The 18,890-nt window shown below is 50.2% G+C and overlaps 1 protein-coding gene across 4 annotated transcripts; it reads left to right on the top strand.

Moving 5' to 3' along the window:
- The first annotated feature begins 3,057 nt into the window (after positions 1–3,057).
- Positions 3,058–17,090, top strand: CIDEA (cell death inducing DFFA like effector a). Of its 4 annotated transcripts, none has more exons than XM_080686775.1 (5): positions 3,058–3,423; positions 9,339–9,483; positions 10,279–10,425; positions 15,444–15,625; positions 16,221–17,090. In XM_080686775.1, exons 1-5 carry the CDS (start codon positions 3,386–3,388, stop codon positions 16,366–16,368), a joined length of 660 nt encoding a protein of 219 aa, XP_080542901.1. In that variant the 5' UTR covers positions 3,058–3,385; the 3' UTR covers positions 16,369–17,090. The 4 variants fall into 4 exon arrangements, with proteins under 4 accessions (XP_080542901.1, XP_080542902.1, XP_080542903.1 ...); XM_080686776.1 differs by having other exon boundaries at positions 3,337–3,490; positions 16,221–16,762; XM_080686777.1 differs by having other exon boundaries at positions 3,369–3,523; positions 16,221–16,762.
- The last annotated feature ends 1,800 nt before the right edge of the window (positions 17,091–18,890 follow it).

Genomic DNA, 18,890 nt, shown 5'->3' with positions numbered 1-18,890 from the left:
GGAGAAGGGGCCAAGCCAACTGCAGCATCCACCCACAGACAGCTGCAGGGAGCCGGAAGGTCAGCATGCTGGAAGTCCTCCCGCAGGCACCCTGTCAGCAATCGATGGCTGAATGAAGCCCAAAATCCGGACTCAAGATCTCTAATCTTGGTTGCACACGAACACAGTAGTTGCTGAATAAAGGTACTAGTATACTAAGTGATGTTGAATGAGAAAGGAGTTTGTGTGAGAGCCAGACGATAGACATGGGCTGGAAAGGCACCCTCCCAGCACAGCTGGGCATGCGCTGCCTCTTAACCCCTTTTCTTTGTGGCCGTTTGTTGGAGCACAAGATGCCCTGTCCTCTCTCCCCTCCAGACACCTTCCTGGAGTGAACCAGCCACTCATGTGATACAGATCCCCCCTTAGGAGCAGGCAGGTAGCTGTCTGGCCTTGACGTCAGCTATGGCCTCTCCCCAAGCACCAGCCCACACATCTGAGTGTGGCCCACAGGCCCCTGGGTCCTGCTCCACATCTCTGTCCAGTGTGGCCCACAGCCCCATGCGTCCTTCTCCGCATCTTTGCTGAGTGTGGTCCACAGGCCTATAGCTTTCAACATAATCTCAATCCCAACTACAAACTTGTTTTCCCATCTATATCTATCATCTTAATTAAGGCATGCCACCTCTTCAGTTACCCAAACTGGAGATATTGGAGTTGTCTCCAGCTGCGTCCCTGCTTACTCATCACCACATCCTACAAAATCTCCTCCTGCTCCTTGCTCCTCTCTATGCCACTGTCAGTGCCCCAGTCTGAATCTTGACTCTTTTACTTGGATCACCTACAGGCTTCCCCAGATGTCCTTCTCAAATCTATGTCTCCACAGGCCACCCTGCCTTCCTGGCTCATTCCCCACTGAGAGCAACTCCCACTGTGTGTTCAGGCCTATACAGGTTTGCTCCAACTTGGCTGCCTCACTGGTTCCCACCATTCTCCTCCAGAACCCCTACACCCACCCAGCCCTTCCAGACATGCCATTACTGTCTTTGCCTTTGGTCTTCCTAAAAGCAGTGCAGAGTAGTCACAACCACCCCCACACATCATTCACCTCACTCATCCCTGGCCCTTCCCGGACACCTTTTAGCAAAATCAATTACTTGCTGTTCCCTTTGCAATTTGCATTCATATGTTACTGCTAACATAGGTCCTCATTCATATTCAGCCATTAACAAGCCTTCGAATAGCCGAGGAATTCCTCTCCCTAGGAATAAGTGAACGAATAACACCCATTGCCCTGATTGGTTATTGGTGTGTGAGAATCGTCTGTGATCTTGACCTTCACTGCTCCAGGTCTAATACACTGCATCTCAGGCATGGGTATGCTGCTTTATACATAAGGTGTCAATAAATCAGAATGGTTGGGGAGCTTCACTACAGACTATTGGGTGCTACTAGATCATTTTTATTTTGTTAGGAGTGATAATGTCACTACAGTGTATAGTATATATTTCTCCGGAGATGCAAGTTAAAGGACTTTATGTGAAGGGGTTCAAATAAAAATATTCATAAAAAATAAGCAAACATGTCGGAATGTTAACAGTGGTTGGATCCAGGCACTGGGTGTAAGGGTGCTCATGTAATGTCTTTATATTTGAAAATATTCACAACAAGAAGTTTTTTAAAAGGTGCATTGACTTGAATTGACTGGATCCATTTTCTCATCTATCAAATTGGGGAGGGGGCGCTTAGTCTGATCCGCCTGCTCTAACAGAATACTATAGACTGGGTGGCCTGTAAACAACAGAAATGTATGGCTCATAGTTCTGGAGGCTGACAGTCCAAGCTCAGGTGCCAGCACAGGCGGGGCTGGTGAGGACACTTCTCTGGGTCACAGTTGGCTGTCTCCTCACTGTGTCCTCACGTGGCTGAAGTGCCCAGGACCTCTCTGCAGCCGCTTTTATAAGGCGCTATTCCCATTCCTGAGGGCTCCACCCTCCAGACTTAAGCACCTCCCGAAGGCCCCACCTTCTACCACTATTACATTGGGCCTTGGGATTGGAACGGGAGTGGGGAACACAAACCCTCAGGCCACAGCAGGATATCAGTGGGGGGCAGCTGACACCCCGTCCAGCCCTAGTGCCTCTGGGCAGGAAATGCCCCCCAAGAGCCCTGGAGCTGGGCAGGTCCCAGCAGGCCCCTTGGGGTCCAGGATTCTGGGAGGAAATTGCTTTTGGCTTCAACTTCCCTGCAAGTCAGATGTGGCTTGTTGGCACGGTGACCCTGAAGGGGAAGAAGTGTGTGCTTGTTTCTGTGAGTTCAGTGAAGGAGGAGGAAAAGCAGAAGTGGGCCCGGTTTAGTGATCAAGTCAATGTGCTAAAACCGAGCTGAGTGGGGAGAAGTGAGCTTAGGGAACACGGCTCACCACAGGCAGGCAGTTGCTAGGACCCGTGGAGCCAATCACTTGCTTATGTGCGGGAAGTCTGCATCCTTTAAAGGGCTGGAATTAAGGGTCTGTTCCAATCCTTAACCTGCTCAAGAGACTTCTGCTTCGCTTTTGTAATTAAGGGTTCTATTGGCTCCACCCCTACCCGCCTTCTTCAGAGGTCTGAAACAGGCGGAACTGTACCTTCCCAAAGGGACATCTGTGCAAGAGGGAGATGGATAACCACCACCACCACCCACCACCCCCCTCAGCCCTGGCTCGGTTCCCTCGTTCCTTCCTTATTCTGAGCAAGTCCCTTGCCTTCAGCTAAAAGATTGTCAATGAAGCCCAAACGGTTCCCTTACTCCTTCATTCTGAATGCCTTTCGTACTGCCCCGGAATGTCCAGATGCAGCGGAGGCGACCTAACCGGAAGGAAGCCAAGGCGCCTCCGGCGTGTCCGAGTGTCAGCAGCAAGGTCCTCACCTCTGCAAGGAACTTAGAATCGCGCGTCGGGGCCCAGCCCCAGCGCTGGGTGGGCGCGGCCTGGGGGTCTCCATTGCGCACGTCCTGCGCCTCACTTTCCCCACCTGTGGCCGGGTTCAAACAGCACCCCCGCCTTCCCACAGCCCAGGCCATTCTGTCGGGGCTGAGGATGTCCTCAACTGCCCCAACCTCCAGAAAGCGCAGGACAAACAGGCTGACGCGCGACCATCAAGTGGTCCGTGGAGCATCGCGGGTCCAGGGTCGTGGGCGCCGTCCCCTGCGGCGGCCTCGGAGAGCCGCTCCCTGGAGGGGCCCGTGAGTCTGGGCCCCGGCGCGCTCCCAGGTCGCTAAGCTATGACCTTCGGCAGAGGCGAGGCCATTGCCAAGGCCCTCGCCCTCGTGGTCAGACCGAGGCGGGGCGGGCGGGGCGGGGCGGGCGGCGGCGCTTTAAGAGGCGGCGCGCGCGGGTAGAGGCCGCTGCCCGCTACGGCGCCGAGCGATGGAGATGGCCCGGGACTACGCGGGAGCCCTCATCAGGCGAGTTCCGCATTCGCAGGCTGAGCACCACGCCGGAAGCCCCGCGTCCGGGGCGCCCCGCATCCCGGTGTGCACCGCAGGCTCCTTTGCCCGGCACCCCGTGAGCCCTCATCCCCTCCCCTCCGCGACCCCTCCCCCCTACACCCCATGCGCCCTCATCCCCACGCTCCCCGAGGCCCCGGCTCCCGCGCATTCCCCCACTCCCCTGGCGCCCACGCCGCGGCCAGCTGGGCAGGCGCGCGTCCTCCCGCCTCCAGCTGCAAGTGTCAGGTGTGGCCTCCCGAGTGCGCGGGCGTCCGCGGAACAGGTGACAGTGGTCAGTGCGCGGGTGGCCGCATCTCTTGCCTTAGCGGCGGACACCGGTGAGGGCGCCGTCCCGGGGACCCAGGGCAACTCTTCCATGGTGCATGGGGCAGAGCTTCTCGGGGTCCTGCGGTTCGCGACGGGAGCTGGGGCGTGGGGAGAAGCGCTGGCGGGGGCGCTCGGCGGCCTCCGGGCGGCCCAGGCTACGCTGGAGCGAGCGCGGGCTGTGGCTCCAATGGGGGGCGGGGGGCCTGGTTGGCCCCGGGAGCGGGGTGCGCCGGAACGCTCGCCCCGCAGCCTCTTGGCCCGGCTCCACTCCTTTCCCTGTCTTGGGTTCATTTCACATCCGGACATCCAAACCAATCCTTGCTGATAAATCCTAAAGATTCTGCATGGCAGTAACTTCATAAATTTAAAGGAGAGATCATGTTTCTCGGAAGATCTTTAAAGTGCTTCAAAGAGGATGGAGAAACGCTTGCGGACGCTAACATGCAAGTTTTCAGAGATAATGGATCCCATTTGTACCGAGGGCTAAGGGCAGGCTGAGTGAAAGGGAAGGGAGAATCGCTTTACAAACTAGTCTGACCCATAGGCTCTGAACTTGGGTCCTCACGCAGCTGTGTGTAATACTGAAGGTTAGAAAGACAGCTGCCCAGATGTACGGGGCGATCAGTCTGCACTGTGCTGGCTTTCTCTTTTAAAACAAACTAACAAACAAACAACAAAAAAGGAAGTTAAGTGGTGGGATCCCGGGAAGGTGAGAAATAGACTTGACTCGTGCATCTTCCCCAACATGGTTTAAGCATAAAGGGAAAGCCCTTTGTTTCTCTCCTGTCTTTCTTCTCTCTCCAGTGCCACCCACCCCACACTCCCACTCCCAGACGTAATAACTGGGAACAGTTTGGAGTGAATCCTCCAAACTTTTCTCCCAGGAACATCCAAACACCCACTCTCCAAGTTCCTGGGAGCGCTGAGGAGCTGGAGGGCTGTGTTAGGGAAGGGTGAGAGGGCACGGACTCCTCCTCGCTGGCGCTGACATTGCCTGGGGCAGGAGGAGGAGGCCACACCTGCAGAGCTGAGGCTGGCCCTGCCCTTGCCCCTGACCCCTGCAACAGGGTCCCCAGATCCAAAATGTATCTGTGTGAGGTTTCCACTGAGTCAGGTGTGCGGTGGAGGCCACTGGCTTATGAAATATTGGCAAATCAAAGCGTCAGGAAATGTCTTATCTCCTGAAACATGTTCCTGCTGAGCTTGGCAAGCTCTCGCTGGGACTGGCTCCTTGTTGCCACAGTTCTTGGGAATCAACCTGCTTCCAACTTGAGCTACTATAATTCTTTGTAATCTACCTGCTTCCAAACTAAACAGGAAGAAAACCATCTGTTCTGCTTGTTGAACGGAACACACTTTTCTTCCTGGCCCTTCTGAAACACCACGTCCAGGCTACAGAGCCACGTGAGCCAGGTGGCTGCCACATTTGTAATTACGGTCTCGCAGGACCTCTGTCTCCCCTCGATGCGCCTTCATTCCAACTAGCTGTTAGAAGATGTCCTGACTCTGCCTTTTGTTAGTAAATAGCTGAGTTTTGCCCAGGAAGTAACCTCATCACATCTTCTTCGAAGATCAGCTATGTGTAGGCAGGGATCAGATCTTAAGCCAGTCGTTAGCTCCTGAACCCTGTGCAATCACTAAGGGCCGCCACCAGAATGAGTCTCCTAGCACACTCTGGACTTCAAGGATGCCCGCAGGTGTGAGCTGTCCAGAGAAAGCCAGCCCTGTCTTTGTGTTCTGCCCGTGATAACATTCATGCCACCTCTGACGTTCTTCTAAAGCTGATGTATCATGGTTTGTGCAAAATGGCTCATTTTGTAGCTGTTTGGACATCTTTCCTTTTCTTGAACAAGGAGCTCTCTGTCTAGCTGCCATTGCAGTACAAATTTCTACCACAGTGGTCGGGGATAGAAGCAAGGAACCGAGTTTCCTGCAAGTACATTTCTACAGCTCACGGAGACCTCGCCAGGGCTGATGAAGGCTTCCCAAGCTGCCTCATTTCTCTGCGTTCCTATATTCGCCATCAATACCTCCCTTCTTAACATTGGCTTTGGGGGTAGTACTCAGTTGACTTATATCCTACCCCTGTCTGTGCTTTACTACTTCATATAGATTCCCCTTTTTCCACCTAGCAGCCAAGTGTGGGGTTCCCTTAGTCACTGTTTCACTCTGAATAGTTCCTGGGCAGTGTCTTACCCTCATCACTGCTAATACCAAAGTGTTTCTCTCTGGCTGTGAGAAACCTTGTTCCTGGGCCTGCCTTCTCCTCCGGCACTTCCAAAATGAACAGCAGTCCACGGGGTGCCATACAAAGACTCTTTCCTGGGGCCTGTGGGGTTTAGCTTTGTTTTACTGGAGTAGAGTTCACATCCACTGTCCGTGTGTTTGTTGCTCTATTTCACACACTTGTGTATGTTCAGGACGCCTCAGTTCCCTTGAGGAAAAACCCAAAGACTCTCTGTTTTCCTCACTTCGGAAAGATATGTCCCTTCACAGTTTTCAAGATTAATTCTATGAAGTCTGGCTTCTCTTACTGACTTGATTTCTCCGAAATGATCTATTTCCTTGAACAGGAAAGCATATTTCCTTGTGTGTGTTTTTCCTTTTAGTACGCTGTTTCCCTTCCTGCTTCCTACGATTGCCTGCGCTTTCCCAGGAGTTCGAGGTGACGGAGGTGTGCTGTACCTAAAAGCAGAATTCTCAGGCTTCTAGCGCTCCCGTTTCAACATTGACATATTAAGAAATTGAGGGGGAGGTGGCAACATATTTTCGGCCTGGTGTTAATGGCCGGTGACGTAAATTATTCTACTGAAAGAGAACAAAAAATGAGTTAGATTAATATACAGGGTGGGGCAAAAGTGGGGTTGTAATTGTTTGTATGGAAAATAATACAACAATAAATAATAATGCAAGAATACACTCTGTTTCCCGTGCTCACAACTGTAAACCTACCTTTGCCCCACCCTGAATGTCTTTGCTCATGTGGTAGCTGGTTCGCCCTGCTGTTCATTTAGCTGCAGCAGATAAGCACTCGTGTAGTATTTGTTAAATAGGTTGAATGTGTGTAAAATTTCATTTAACCCCTTTTCACGTTGTATAAGACAGTCTTGATTTTTATATAAGTTGGCACATCAAATCACTCATCCAGTTCCTTGAAAAGAAGGGAGGGATTTCATTTTCATGTCTTCAAACATTTTTTATATGTGCTCTCCAAGCCTTTTCTCCAACAATGACCCAGTTCTTGTGTAACAGGTAAGAAGAACAATAGCCTGTATGTTGTTTTAAAAAATCAAGGATGACTATCTTGAGGGCAGTGTGAAGAGGGAGGACCAGAAGTGACTGCCAGTTCTTGCCTTGTCAGAAGTCAAAGGATAATCAGCACTTTGTATAATCAGCTGTGCTAGGTCCCTGGTGCATCGGTGCTTACTAAGGTGTGAGCGTTTGTGTCCTATGGGGAGATATGGGGCCACAACAACCAGGTCAACGTTGTTCGTGCCCACAAGACATGCCATTGGCCACCAGGGCCTGGACCTACCATTCCAAGACATGAACTTTGCTCTCCCATTTCTCTGATTTTGTCCCAGCCTATCTTTTACTCAGTGACTAGGTCATGTGCCAGCAGGGGGCGAGGTGCTGTGGGGAAATAAAAAATGTACAAACAGACTCTGATCTCAGTTGGCATAGATTCTAGAAGGCCTCGTGGGCAATGGCAATGACTTGCCACTTTGGGTGAGAAGAAGCTTGCGGGTGAGGGTCCAGGGTTCCCCTCTGCTGTACGAGGGTTTGTACCTGGCAGGGCAGACACCATGCTGCGAAAGCACAGCTGGATTTGAAGCCCTGTGCTAGCACTTGCCAATTCTGATCTTACTAATTTCTTTCTTTAAAATATATTTTTATTGATTTCAGAAAGGAAAGAGGGAGAGAGAGAGAGAGAGAGAAACATCAATGATGAGAGGAATCATTGATCGGCTGCCTCCTGCCTACCCCCCCCCCATGGAGGTCAAGCCTGCAACCCGGGCATGTGCCCTGACCAGGAATTGAACCATGACCTCCTGGTAGAGCGTTCATAGGTCAACGCTCAACCACTGAGCCACGCCAGCCGGGCTGATCTTATTAATGCCTTAATGTCCTGAGCCTCTGTTTTCCTCACCTGTAATGCTTGTCCTGTAGAGTTGTTAGGCAATGTGCTAAGGCAGTGGTTGGCAAACCGCGACTCGCGAGCCACATGTGGCTCTTTGGCCCCTTGAGTGTGGCTCTTCCACAAAATACCACGGCCTGGGCGAGTCTATTTTGGAGAAGTGGCATTAGAAGAAATTTACGTTAAAAAAATTTGGCTCTCGAAAGAAATTTCCATCGTTGTACTGTTGCTATTTGGCTCTGTTGACTAATGAGTTTGCCGACCACTGGGCTAAGGTATATAGTATTTGGCACAGAGTGGAACTTGTATCTTTCTCTCTCTCCTTCTCATAGGACTTAGCCAGTGAGTTTGAGTTTCAGGTTGAGAACAAAGCCAGGTTCTAAATGTAAAGCATAATATGGATCATCCTCGCCGCCCTGCCCACCGGGTCAGCAGGGATGAGACTGTGAGCGAATCCTCTGTAGCATCAGCTCAGCAGAATGTGGGCATGTTGTTCATCGTGTTGCGTAACCCAGGGACCTGGTTTAACTCCTGAGAATCAGGGCAAAGGTTCAGAGGCTGATGCCAGTGCCACTGCTGCCTGGGTTCCGGCTCTGACTTACTCAGGGTCTCTTGTCCTTCTGGTGGGGAGCCCCCACCGGAGACCCTGACCTGGCACCATCCCTCGCAGTCGCCTCCCTGGAAACAGAGGATGCAGAGGCTCTGGTGGCCTAAAGGGAAAGGGGCTGGGGGTGTGACCTGGGAACCTGCCTCCTTCCAGCCATGAAGCAGCTCTTCCTCTCATGCTTCCGACTGATGCTTAGTGCTTGAGGTTTGAAGTTCAGAGAGATGACGTCCCACCTTTTCCTTTGTAACTGGGTGTCCCTGAGAAGCCACTCTGAGCCTCGGTGTTCTCATCTGAGAAGTGGGTAATACTTAGCAGGTGCTCAGACACGAGCACTGATGAGGCACTAATGTGATGCTGGCTGAATATATTTCACGCCCGATACTTGCTGATAATCCAGGCTGTTCCCAGAATGCCAGGTTGTCCATGAGGCATCGGGAGGAAGCACAGACACCCACTCTCAGAGGCCCCTCCTGAAACTGCTGGTAGCAGGAACTTAACTGACAACGTTGGAAAACTGGTTCCTTACGATACAACCAGTTTTTCACAGAGCAAATTACTTGGTGCGTCATTGAACTTACACTTATGTTCATTTATAGAACTTCAGTTTAGACAACATACTACGTACAAGTTCTATGCCTCACACTAAGCTAGGTATTATGGGAGATGCAACAAAGAAGGCTTTGTCCATAAAGAAATGCCAATCTAGTTGGGAAAATAAAACATAGATAAATAAATGACTCTGTGTGTGTGTGTCTCTTTAGAGACTCTCTGAAAAAGTAATGTCAAATATATTTTTTTAATTTTCTTCTCCATTTCCAGGCCCCTGACTTTCATGGGTTCACAAACTAAGAAAGTCCTTCTCACTCCCCTCATGCAGTCCCCTCGCCCCTTCCGAGTCTCCAACCACAACCGAAGCAGCCGGCGGGGAGTGATGGCAAGCAATCTGAAGGATCTGCTCAGCAAGGTACCACCAGCGCTGTGTCACCCCACCAGTGCTCAGAAGGCCCAGGCTCTTGGGTAGTAAGCCAGTGCAGAGACAGAGATGTCCATGTCGTGTCCTTGAAAAGCCTAAGCGGGGGTGGGAGAATGGGGAGGGTGCATTTCTAAGGGAAAAGGTGAAAGGAAACATTATTGCATCTTTGTACCATAAGAGATTTAGGCGCAGAGACAAAAACCTTAGAAACAGCCATCAGTGGATAATGTAGCTTTATTGACTTGACAAGAGAAAATATAGGGAGGCAGCAGACCTTGGAAATCTGTTTTTTGTTATAAAAGCCAGGGAAGAATAGTCCTTAATCTAAGTGACCTAGATCACCTAATAAGGAAGATTCTCATGGAGGCTTAATCTAGACGCAGGCGCCCATGCAAAGGAGAAAAGCATGCAACGTGCAGGCTCTGACTAAGAGAGACATTCAGCTATGCCACACAAGACCCACGCTCCTTAAATACCACAGGCGCAAGGTTATTCTTTTTATTTGTCAAAATAAGTAGGCAACTTTAGAAACTATAAATATTATGAAATGTAATCATGTATCTCATGTCATTGAAATCTCTGAAGAGGATAGTTCCCTGAAAAATCTGAACTTCTCTTTTTCCAAGCCAGGACTGAATCATAGACCCCCCATTAAGGTCTATCTTGACCATTAACATTTTATCAAAACCAGCCAGCTCTGCTGAAACTATCATGTAAGCCAGGGCTGTGAGTGGTCAAAACGGAATCCCCCGCTCATTCTGTGTCTCTGATGTGTTGCCCACGCAGACCCTGGACGCCCTGCTCATCACCAGCGGGCTGGTCACTCTGGTGCTGGAGGAGGACGGCACCGTGGTGGACACGGAGGAGTTTTTTCAGACCTTAGGAGATAACACACACTTCATGATCTTGGAAAAAGGCCAGAAGTGGACACCGGTAAGTAAGCACACTCTTATCCAGCTACTGGGTAGACTTCTTACCTACGAAAGTGAATTCCTTACTCTGGCGTTGATTTGCCCACTTTTAAAATAGATCCTTTCTATCCCCGAATAACTGGATCTACTGCCCTCGAAGGGATTCTTATAAATATTTCTAGGAAATGTAGCATCTCTGTGAACGTGGGCTGTTTGACTTAAAGCAAATAATACTGAGGGACAAGCTTTGGGCAGCAAGTAGCTCACGATCCTATTAAAGCCTGTGGATATGACCCAGTGACCATTCACTGTCTCTCTCCTTAGGAGGCCAGCAAGCTAATGAAATTAGGGTGTGTGTGTGTGTGTGTGTGTGTGTGTGTGTGTGTGTGTGTGTATGTGTGTGTGTGTGTGACTACAGTGATTTAGAAAAGTTAAGATATAGAATAAAGTTTTCTATTTCTGGGAAAACTATAGATTACATATCTTGGAAAAGCCTCCCACTAGAAATGTACAGCAAATATGAAAACATCTTTTTATATGCCTAAATGTCCTTCAGGAAAGGGACGTCCTCCAAGGCCACATTTTTTATGGGAGCCAGAATCCAGAAAGGAAAGCAAACACTGAAGCTGGCTCTCCCCTCCGGGGGTCTCACCTGTGGGCCTCCGCTGACCTCAGTGACTCAGAGCTTCAGTTTGATGGCTGCTGAGAGGACAGGAAACAAGTCTTGGAGGGTAACAGAAAGGGAGTCGGGTTAGAGACACCCACATAAAGCAGAGAATGGAACGGTTTCTCCTGAGAGTCTGGCCGACAGCTGTCCTTACTGCTTATAGGGACTATTGATTCTAAAATCACCCAAGCCCGAAGTTTAGTTTACAGAGACCCAGGGAGGAAGCATCAGAGGGAGGAGCTTACTCATTAAATTCTCTTCATTCAATCAGCCTCTCCCAGCCGTCCTAGTGATCCAGGGTTGCTGTGTCCCATGTAACCAGCAGGAGCAAATAGGCTCAGAATGGACATGGACCTAGGCCACAGGGAATCTTTGTTCCTAAAGTTCCAACAAACGTGAATTTACAATAAAACATAAGTACTCCAGGCACTAAATATGAGAGGAAGCAGAAATAACAAAGTCAGGCCTGCAAAACCTCAGATGTGGGATCATCAGAGACAGTGTAAAATAGCTATACTTAAAATGTTCAAAAAGATATAAAAAGTAATCTAAAGTAATAGGGAACGAGAAGCAATTTTTAAAAACTAGATAGATTTGGAAGAATCAATACAATTTCTAGAAACAAAAAAGATAGCAATTCAAGTAAATGAAAACTCAGACAGGATGTAGATGATGATAAAAGACCTGGAAGATATATCTAAAGAAGGTGCCCATGATGTAACACAGAGAGAGGAAAACTGGAAAGCAGCTGGAGATGTGACTGAGGAGACCTAATATATGCCTGTTTGGCACTCTCGGTGTGATATTTTTTAAAAAAGAAAACACAATAGACAAACGATTTTTTTTAAAATGATAAATTCAACTCCGTCCAGAATTCTTTTTATCAAAAGGTACTATCAAGGAAGTAAAACAACAAGCCACAAGTGGGGAGAAGGATTAGTGTTCCACAAATATAAAGGACTCACACAAATCAATCATGGAAACAATAGACAATCCAATGGGAAAATGGGCAAAAACAGGGACAGGCATCTGCACAATAAATGGACAACGAAACACAGGGGCAATATGCAACCTCACTGGTGACTAGGAAAACCTAAGTTAAGACCACAATAAGGTACTTTTTTACACCCTATTAGATTTGGTATTGTTAGGCTTTTAAACCTTTCCCGTTTTTAAGATATGGGACAATGAACTCTCTTTTGCTCCCACCAACTACTATTTAAAACAACCTGCCTTTATCCCGTGGAGTTGAACTGAGTAAGTCCATTCCTAGACATATACCCAGCACAGGATACCCAGCCATGTGCTTCCATGTAAATACACATAAATAAACACCCTGTTGGCCCAGCCAGCATGGCTCAGTGGTTAACATCAATCTATGATGCAGGAGGTCACAGTTCGATTCCTGGTCAAGGCACACGCCTGGGTTGTGAGCTCGATCCCCAGTGGGTGGAGCGTGCAGGAGGCAACCATTCAATGATTCTCTCTCATCATTGATGTTTCTATCTCTCTCCCTCTCCCTTTATCTCTGAAATCAATAAAAAAATATTTTTAAAAATAAATAAAAATATACACATTGTTGTATAATCATCAGATGGAATACCCTTCTGCTGTGAAAATGCACGAAGTACAGCTACAGACATCTATGTGGATAAATCGCATCAACTATGTTGAGTGGAAACATGGCAGAATACTACATTAAGCAAGTGGTCTTCAAACTTTCTTATCTTTCCTTCCACTCTTAAAAATTAATGAAGACCCAAACAGTTTTATTTCTTCTATCAATAGAACCTATAGATACTCATCAATCAGGGGTTCTCAACTGGGGAGTATGTTGCCCCTCAGGGGACATTAGGAAATGTCTGAAAACTCTTTTGGTGTTTACGACTGGCATCTAGTGGGTAGAGACTAGAGATGCGGCTAAATATTCTACAATGCACAGGACAGCCTCTACGATGAAGCCCCGGAGTGGGTAGTTGCTGGGATGCCAAGCTAAAGTACAGGGCGGTAATAGAGTGTATTGGATACAAATAATGATGGTTCAAAGAGAGGCCTGAAGCCGTCTCGGTCTAGTAGTGGTTTGGGTGACATGTGAGCTTGGGTTGGAGTCTTCTCCTCCTCCCCCTCCTCCTCTCCTCCTCCTCCCCCTCCCCCTCCCTCCTCCTCCTCCTCCTCCTCCTCCTCCTCCTCCTCCTCCTCCTCCTCCTCCTCCAATATAGATTGTACGGCCCTAACCGGTTTGGCTCCGTGCAACCGGTTTGGCTCCATGGATAGAGCATCGGCCTGCGGACTGAAGGGTCCCAGGTTCGATTCCGGTCAAGGGCATGTACCTTGGTTGCGGGCACATCCCCAGTGGGGAGTGTGCAGGAGGCAGCTGATCGATGTTTCTCTCTCATCGATGTTTCTGGCTCTCTATCCCTCTCCCTTCCTCTCTGTAAAAAAAAAAAAAAAAAAAAATTATATATATATATAATTGGTAACTCTATTGATATATATAGTATGGTTTCATCTTTTTTAAAAAGCATAATTCTTTTTTTAATATATTCTATTGATTTCAGAGAGGAAGGGAGAGGGAGAGAGATAGAAACATCAATGATAAGAGAGAATCATTGATCAGCTGCCTCCTGCATGCCCCCCACTGGGGGTCCAGCCCACAACCCAGTCATATGCCCTGACGGGCAATTGAACAGGTGACCTCCTGGTTCATAGGTCAGTGCTCAACTACTGAGCCATGCTGGCTGGGCTGGAGCCTTTTCTTGACTTCCACTTTCCATCCATCTTCTCTCAGGGTGGAAATGTGCACCTCCAGCCGATTATACATCCTACCCCACTTGGAAGTGTGTTTTTTTAACCAGTGAGGCCAATAGAACTTCCAGCCCAGAAATAGCCACCAGGGGTCTCCCTTCCTCAGTCTAAATGCCTAAAGCCTGTGAGGAAGTAGCTGCTTAAAGCACGCTCAGGAAGAGGTCAGGGGGGCAGTCATTTCCTCCTTCCTTGGTCAGCAGCACAGAGCTCCACAGGCCCCGGGTTAGGTCACACGCGGATTAGCTTTGTGAGCACGTCTTGATTTTGATTGAAGGCCAAGACTCCAGGCAGACATTTAGGGAAAGTAAGATAAAACCTTTCATACCGCAGGAAGGAACACAAGGCAATAAAAAAGAGTTGTGGCAGGATTATAGATGAAAACTCCTTTTGATTCTGCAATCTTGGTTTTTTAAAATGTTTCCTAAATGATGGAGAGTTTGCACCCCCTAAAGCAGTGATCGGCAAACTGCGGCTCGCGAGCCACGTACGGCTCGCAAGCCGCGGTGTGCCGCTGTGTTGACTAACGAGTTTGCCGACCACTGTCCTAAAGTAAAGAGGCTGCAGGGCCTCTTGGGCCTGAAACATTGGGCAACAACCAGGAACTGTCCCTGTGCATGTTCCGTGTGGGAGGACAGAGTGGCTCCAGCATGAGGGGTTTGAGTACTTCAAGGAGAACTGGGTTTAACTTCAAATATAGTAGATTATTATCATTAGGAACTTAACAGTCATAGTCTCAACTACTCCCAACCCCAGAGGTTCACGTGACTTGGTAACTCTATTGATTTATGTACATTTGAATCCTAAACACTGTAAGGTCCATGTGAGGGGCAAACCCACAGGAAGCGTAGCCCGTGGGTCTGGCATTTGTCCCCCAGGGCAGCTCTGTTCTCTTGGGTTTTTTTTCAAAGCTCTTGGTGGGGGAGATTATATTGCAGTGCTGTTTATAAACACTTTCTCCTCCCAACCTGAAGGGTCTATGATGTTTCGGGGAGACTGCGCGTGGATACTGTAACCAAACAACTTACCCCAGGAACTCAGGGTTCACCCAGGGCAGTTACTGGGAAAGAGGGGGCACCCTAGGAAAGTTCTCACACTGCCCCTGCGGCAGCCATGTGATTCTGAGACTCTCTGCCCAGAAGCCTCTTATCAAATGGAAATAATGCTGCCTGCTTCTCTTTGAACAGACTGTGTCATAGTCATGAGACTGTCCATGTCAATCAAGTAACTGTGGTCACCCTCAGTGACGAGTGTGAGTGCCTCTCAACACCATGTGCCAACAGCACAGCCATTCATTAATGTCTGGGTCCTGGCACCAAGGCCCCACCGCCGAATCACAGTCATCCGGAGCCACTAAACTCAGCGGATTCAGGAAGGATACTTCCTGACGGGTGTGGACCTGGTAGCCACATAAGCATTTTGCTCCGCTGAAAAACATTCCTCAAATAACTAGCAGCTTAGTCACTACCAGATTTTAAACCAACAGCGTGGAAACTAGCATAAAACCAGAATCACAGGACATGCATGTCACAGTGGGATGCTCCTTACCGTCTTCCTCCCTTACTGTCTAGAGCACTAACTACATCACCGCCCGCCAGCAACCAAAGAAATCAGGAATAGCGAGAGTCACCTTCGACTTGTACAAGCTGAGTCCCAAGGATTTCATCGGCTGCCTCAACGTGAAGGCCACCATGTATGAGATGTACTCAGTGTCCTACGACTTCCGCTGTACAGGGCTCAAGGCCCTGGTGAGGTAACAGACTTCGGGGTCAACTGAGGGGTCTGGAAACTGCACGTGGCTCGGTCCACGCCACCCGTCCCCAGGCGGCCTGTCCCCCGCTTGCTTCTATACACTCCCAGGCCCCGCCCCTCGGAGGCCCTGACCTGGCCCGTACCCCGTTGAAGTTCACGCTAATTCACATTGTCGCGCAGCAGTTTAAATCTCACCCCCCGGCTCACCCCCTCCCCTTCACACACCCAAGGCCTCCAGAATAAGCAGGTGGCTGAAGGATAGGACGTGAGGGTACTCCCAGGAGCACAGTCTGCCTCCTCAGCTCTTTCTAGCCGCTGAACAACATTTGGCAGTGGCTAGTGGAAGGGTAGTCCCAGTCAGTGTCATCAGCATCCCCTGGAAGCTCACCAGAAATGCAGAGTTCCAGGTCCTGCTCGGACCTCCCGGGTCCTGTGTGTTAGCTAGCCCAGGCGGGATGGGCGGGGGGAGGGGCGGGGGGGTGGAGTGAGCATTGCCCACTCTGGGGGGAAGGGGTTGTGAAAAATTCCCACTCCGTCTGTTCTTCGCTGGCTCAGACCTCCAAGCCTGACGCGTGTCCTTGTCCCTTCTGTGGCAGAAGCATGCTGCGGTTCCTGTCCCACGCTGCCCAGGTGGCCGGGCACTTCCTCATCTACGCAGGCAAGCACATGCTCCAAGTGCTGGGTGACACGGAAGAGCACACGTCTCCCGGGTTGCGCTCCAGGCATAAGTTCACCATTGGATAGGGCTGCCGTGTGAGGAGCTCAGCCGGCCCTGACGTATATGCTCCTTTGCAAATGACGAATTCTGAAGATGCTTATGTTCACTTATGCATTATACACACACATGTACTTGTAGGCTGTCCATCACTTCTGCTCTGGAGTGGTACCCAGGTGACAGGAAAGGGGCCATCAGCAGGATGCCCGGAGGAGGAGGAGAGGTGTAGGTGCCCCCGGGTGCGGTGGGAGGGACCCAAGAGCAGGAATGTCTTGGGTGGCTAAGGAGCAACACCACATGCATTAGGCCCCTTTGACTCCTCACTTCCTGCAATAAACCAATCACCAGAATTACTTTTAATGTGTGTAATACTTTCTGGTGTCTCTTTCATCTTCCAAAAAAATAAAACTTTTATTTAGAAGCAAAACTCAGCCAGACATTTTTTGCTAACAGATATAACTACTTTTTTTGGGGGGAGGGGTTAATCCTCACTGGAGGATACTTTTTCCATTGATTTTAGAGAGAGTGGAAGGGTGGGAGATGGGGAAGAGAGGAAAGAGAGAGAGAGAGAGAGAGAAACATCGATGTGAGAGAGCCATATTAATTGGTTGCCTCTCCCACGTGCCCCAACCAGGACAGGGAACCTGCAACCCAGGTACATGCCCTTAACCAAATCAAACCCTTCACCCTTCGGTTCTCAGGTTGATGCTCTAACCACTGAGTCACGCCAGCCAAGACAATATGATCACCTTAAAAAAAAATTCTGTATATGTATTTTTATTGATTTCAGAGAGGAAGGGAGAGGGCAATAGAAACATCAATGAGAATCATTGATCAGCTGCTTCCTGCACACCCCCTACTGGGGATCAAGCCCACAAATCGTGCAAGTGTCGTGACCAGGAATCGAACCTCCTGGTTCATAAGTCAACACTCAACCACAGAACCACACTGGCCGGGCAATATCACTTTTAAGTCTTTATTAGTACTTGGTGCAGCAGAAACAAGGAGCTGGTAAATGTTACTGTGGGTGTGTGATTTTTAACGTGGGTCCTGAGTGAGCTCAAAGGGACCCCAAAGCTTAAGGATGGTCTTCAAACAGCACTTTCAGCCTTTTTCTTAAAAAACAAACAAAAACAACTTCCCACCTAGACCTGATGTACGGTGCCAGCGGATCATGTCTTTACTCCCTAATGTCACCTGTGTTCTCAGTTGGGACCCTCGGTTACAAGTGACAGAACTCTGACTGGGGCTGCCCTAAACCCAGAGGCAGGCTGGAGAGCAGAGCTGCAGGCACAGCCAACCCGGGCACTCACCAGGGTGGCCAGGAAGCTCTTCCTCTGCTTTCCCTGAGCTGGCAGCTGGCGTCATTTCCCGCAGGCCCTCCTCACATGCAAGCAAGAAGTCCCATCCCGCTCCGGAGCAGGATGTCCTGGGCTGCTGCCAGGGGACCCTGCACGGGCCCCTCACTGCAGACACTGCAGCTGGTGACACACAGGGACACACACCTGATCCTGCAGACAGAGAAGGCAGCCCCAACCACATGGGGCTCCCCAAGGAAATGGGGGTGCTGCTACTAGAATAAGGGTAGCAGATGCTAGGAAACAAATCTACCCCTGCTCAGATTTGGGGGTTTCCTATTAAGAAATGTTGCCACAGGCCTGCTGGTGTGGCTCAGTGGTTGATCATCGACCAACCTATGAACCAGGAGGTCACAGCTCCATTCCCAGTCAGGGCACATGTGTGGGGCGTGCAGGAGGCAGCGGATCAATGATTCTCTCATCATTGATGTTTCTCTCTCTCTCCCTCTCCCTTCCTCTCTGAAATCAATTAAAACGCACATTTTAAAAAATGTTGCCACAATACCTTTCTCCTTTGCTGGCTGACAGCTCCGACACAGTATAGACACTTACAGGCTGTCCCGGAACCCTAGGGGTTCCCTGCGCCCCAACCATTTCTGCGGCTCCTGCCCCCTGTCAGCCCTTCCCCAGTGAGCCTTGCTGGTTCCTCCCTGCAAACACAGCCCAGAGTCCTGGGCTGGCTCTGTGCAAACTGCCTGCTTGGAGCAGTGGGCGGGACACAGCGGCCCGCGGGCGGGGGGCGCCGCGGGGAACCGCCAAGGCCCAGCCCGGCCTGCGCTGTCGGTCAAGGGAGGTGCACGCGCGGCGCAAATGCAACCCTGTGCTGTCAGGAGCCTCCTTTGTGCAGCGGTTGCTATATAAGGAGCCCGGCGGAGAGCCCGCCCCGGTGCGGGGCGCCGAGTCTGGGACTCAGCGCCCCAGCAGCGCTCACACTCGGGCGGGGCCTCCCGCGGCTCCGCTTGCGTCACTTCCCCGGGAGCCGCATCCCGGACCGCGACCGCCCGGCTTCCAAAAAAGGAATTTTCCCCCAACTGCCCATCCCTGACTCACCGCTGCGCTCCCTTGGCGCCTCCTCTTCCTCGCGGTGTCGGGGGCACCCAGGCGCGTTTTAAGGGGGGTGGAGTGAAAGGAGAATGTGCAAGAGCCATCTCTCCTAGTTCGGGGAAATTAATTCAGAAGGACTCTTCAGAATC

Source organism: Plecotus auritus (genome assembly GCF_963455305.1).
Source record: "Plecotus auritus genome assembly, chromosome: 8".
NCBI lineage: Eukaryota > Metazoa > Chordata > Mammalia > Chiroptera > Vespertilionidae > Plecotus > Plecotus auritus.
This window is presented reverse-complemented; position numbering and strand designations above follow the sequence as displayed.

Coding starts and splice junctions, on each gene's coding strand:
- CIDEA (XM_080686774.1), top strand. CDS start 3,571: ATGCGCCCTCATCCCCACGCTCCCCGAGGCCCCGGCTCCCGCGCATTC. Junction 9,484..10,278: donor TGAAGGATCTGCTCAGCAAG/GTACCACCAGCG, acceptor TTGCCCACGCAG/ACCCTGGACGCCCTGCTCAT. Junction 15,626..16,220: donor GGGCTCAAGGCCCTGGTGAG/GTAACAGACTTC, acceptor CTTCTGTGGCAG/AAGCATGCTGCGGTTCCTGT.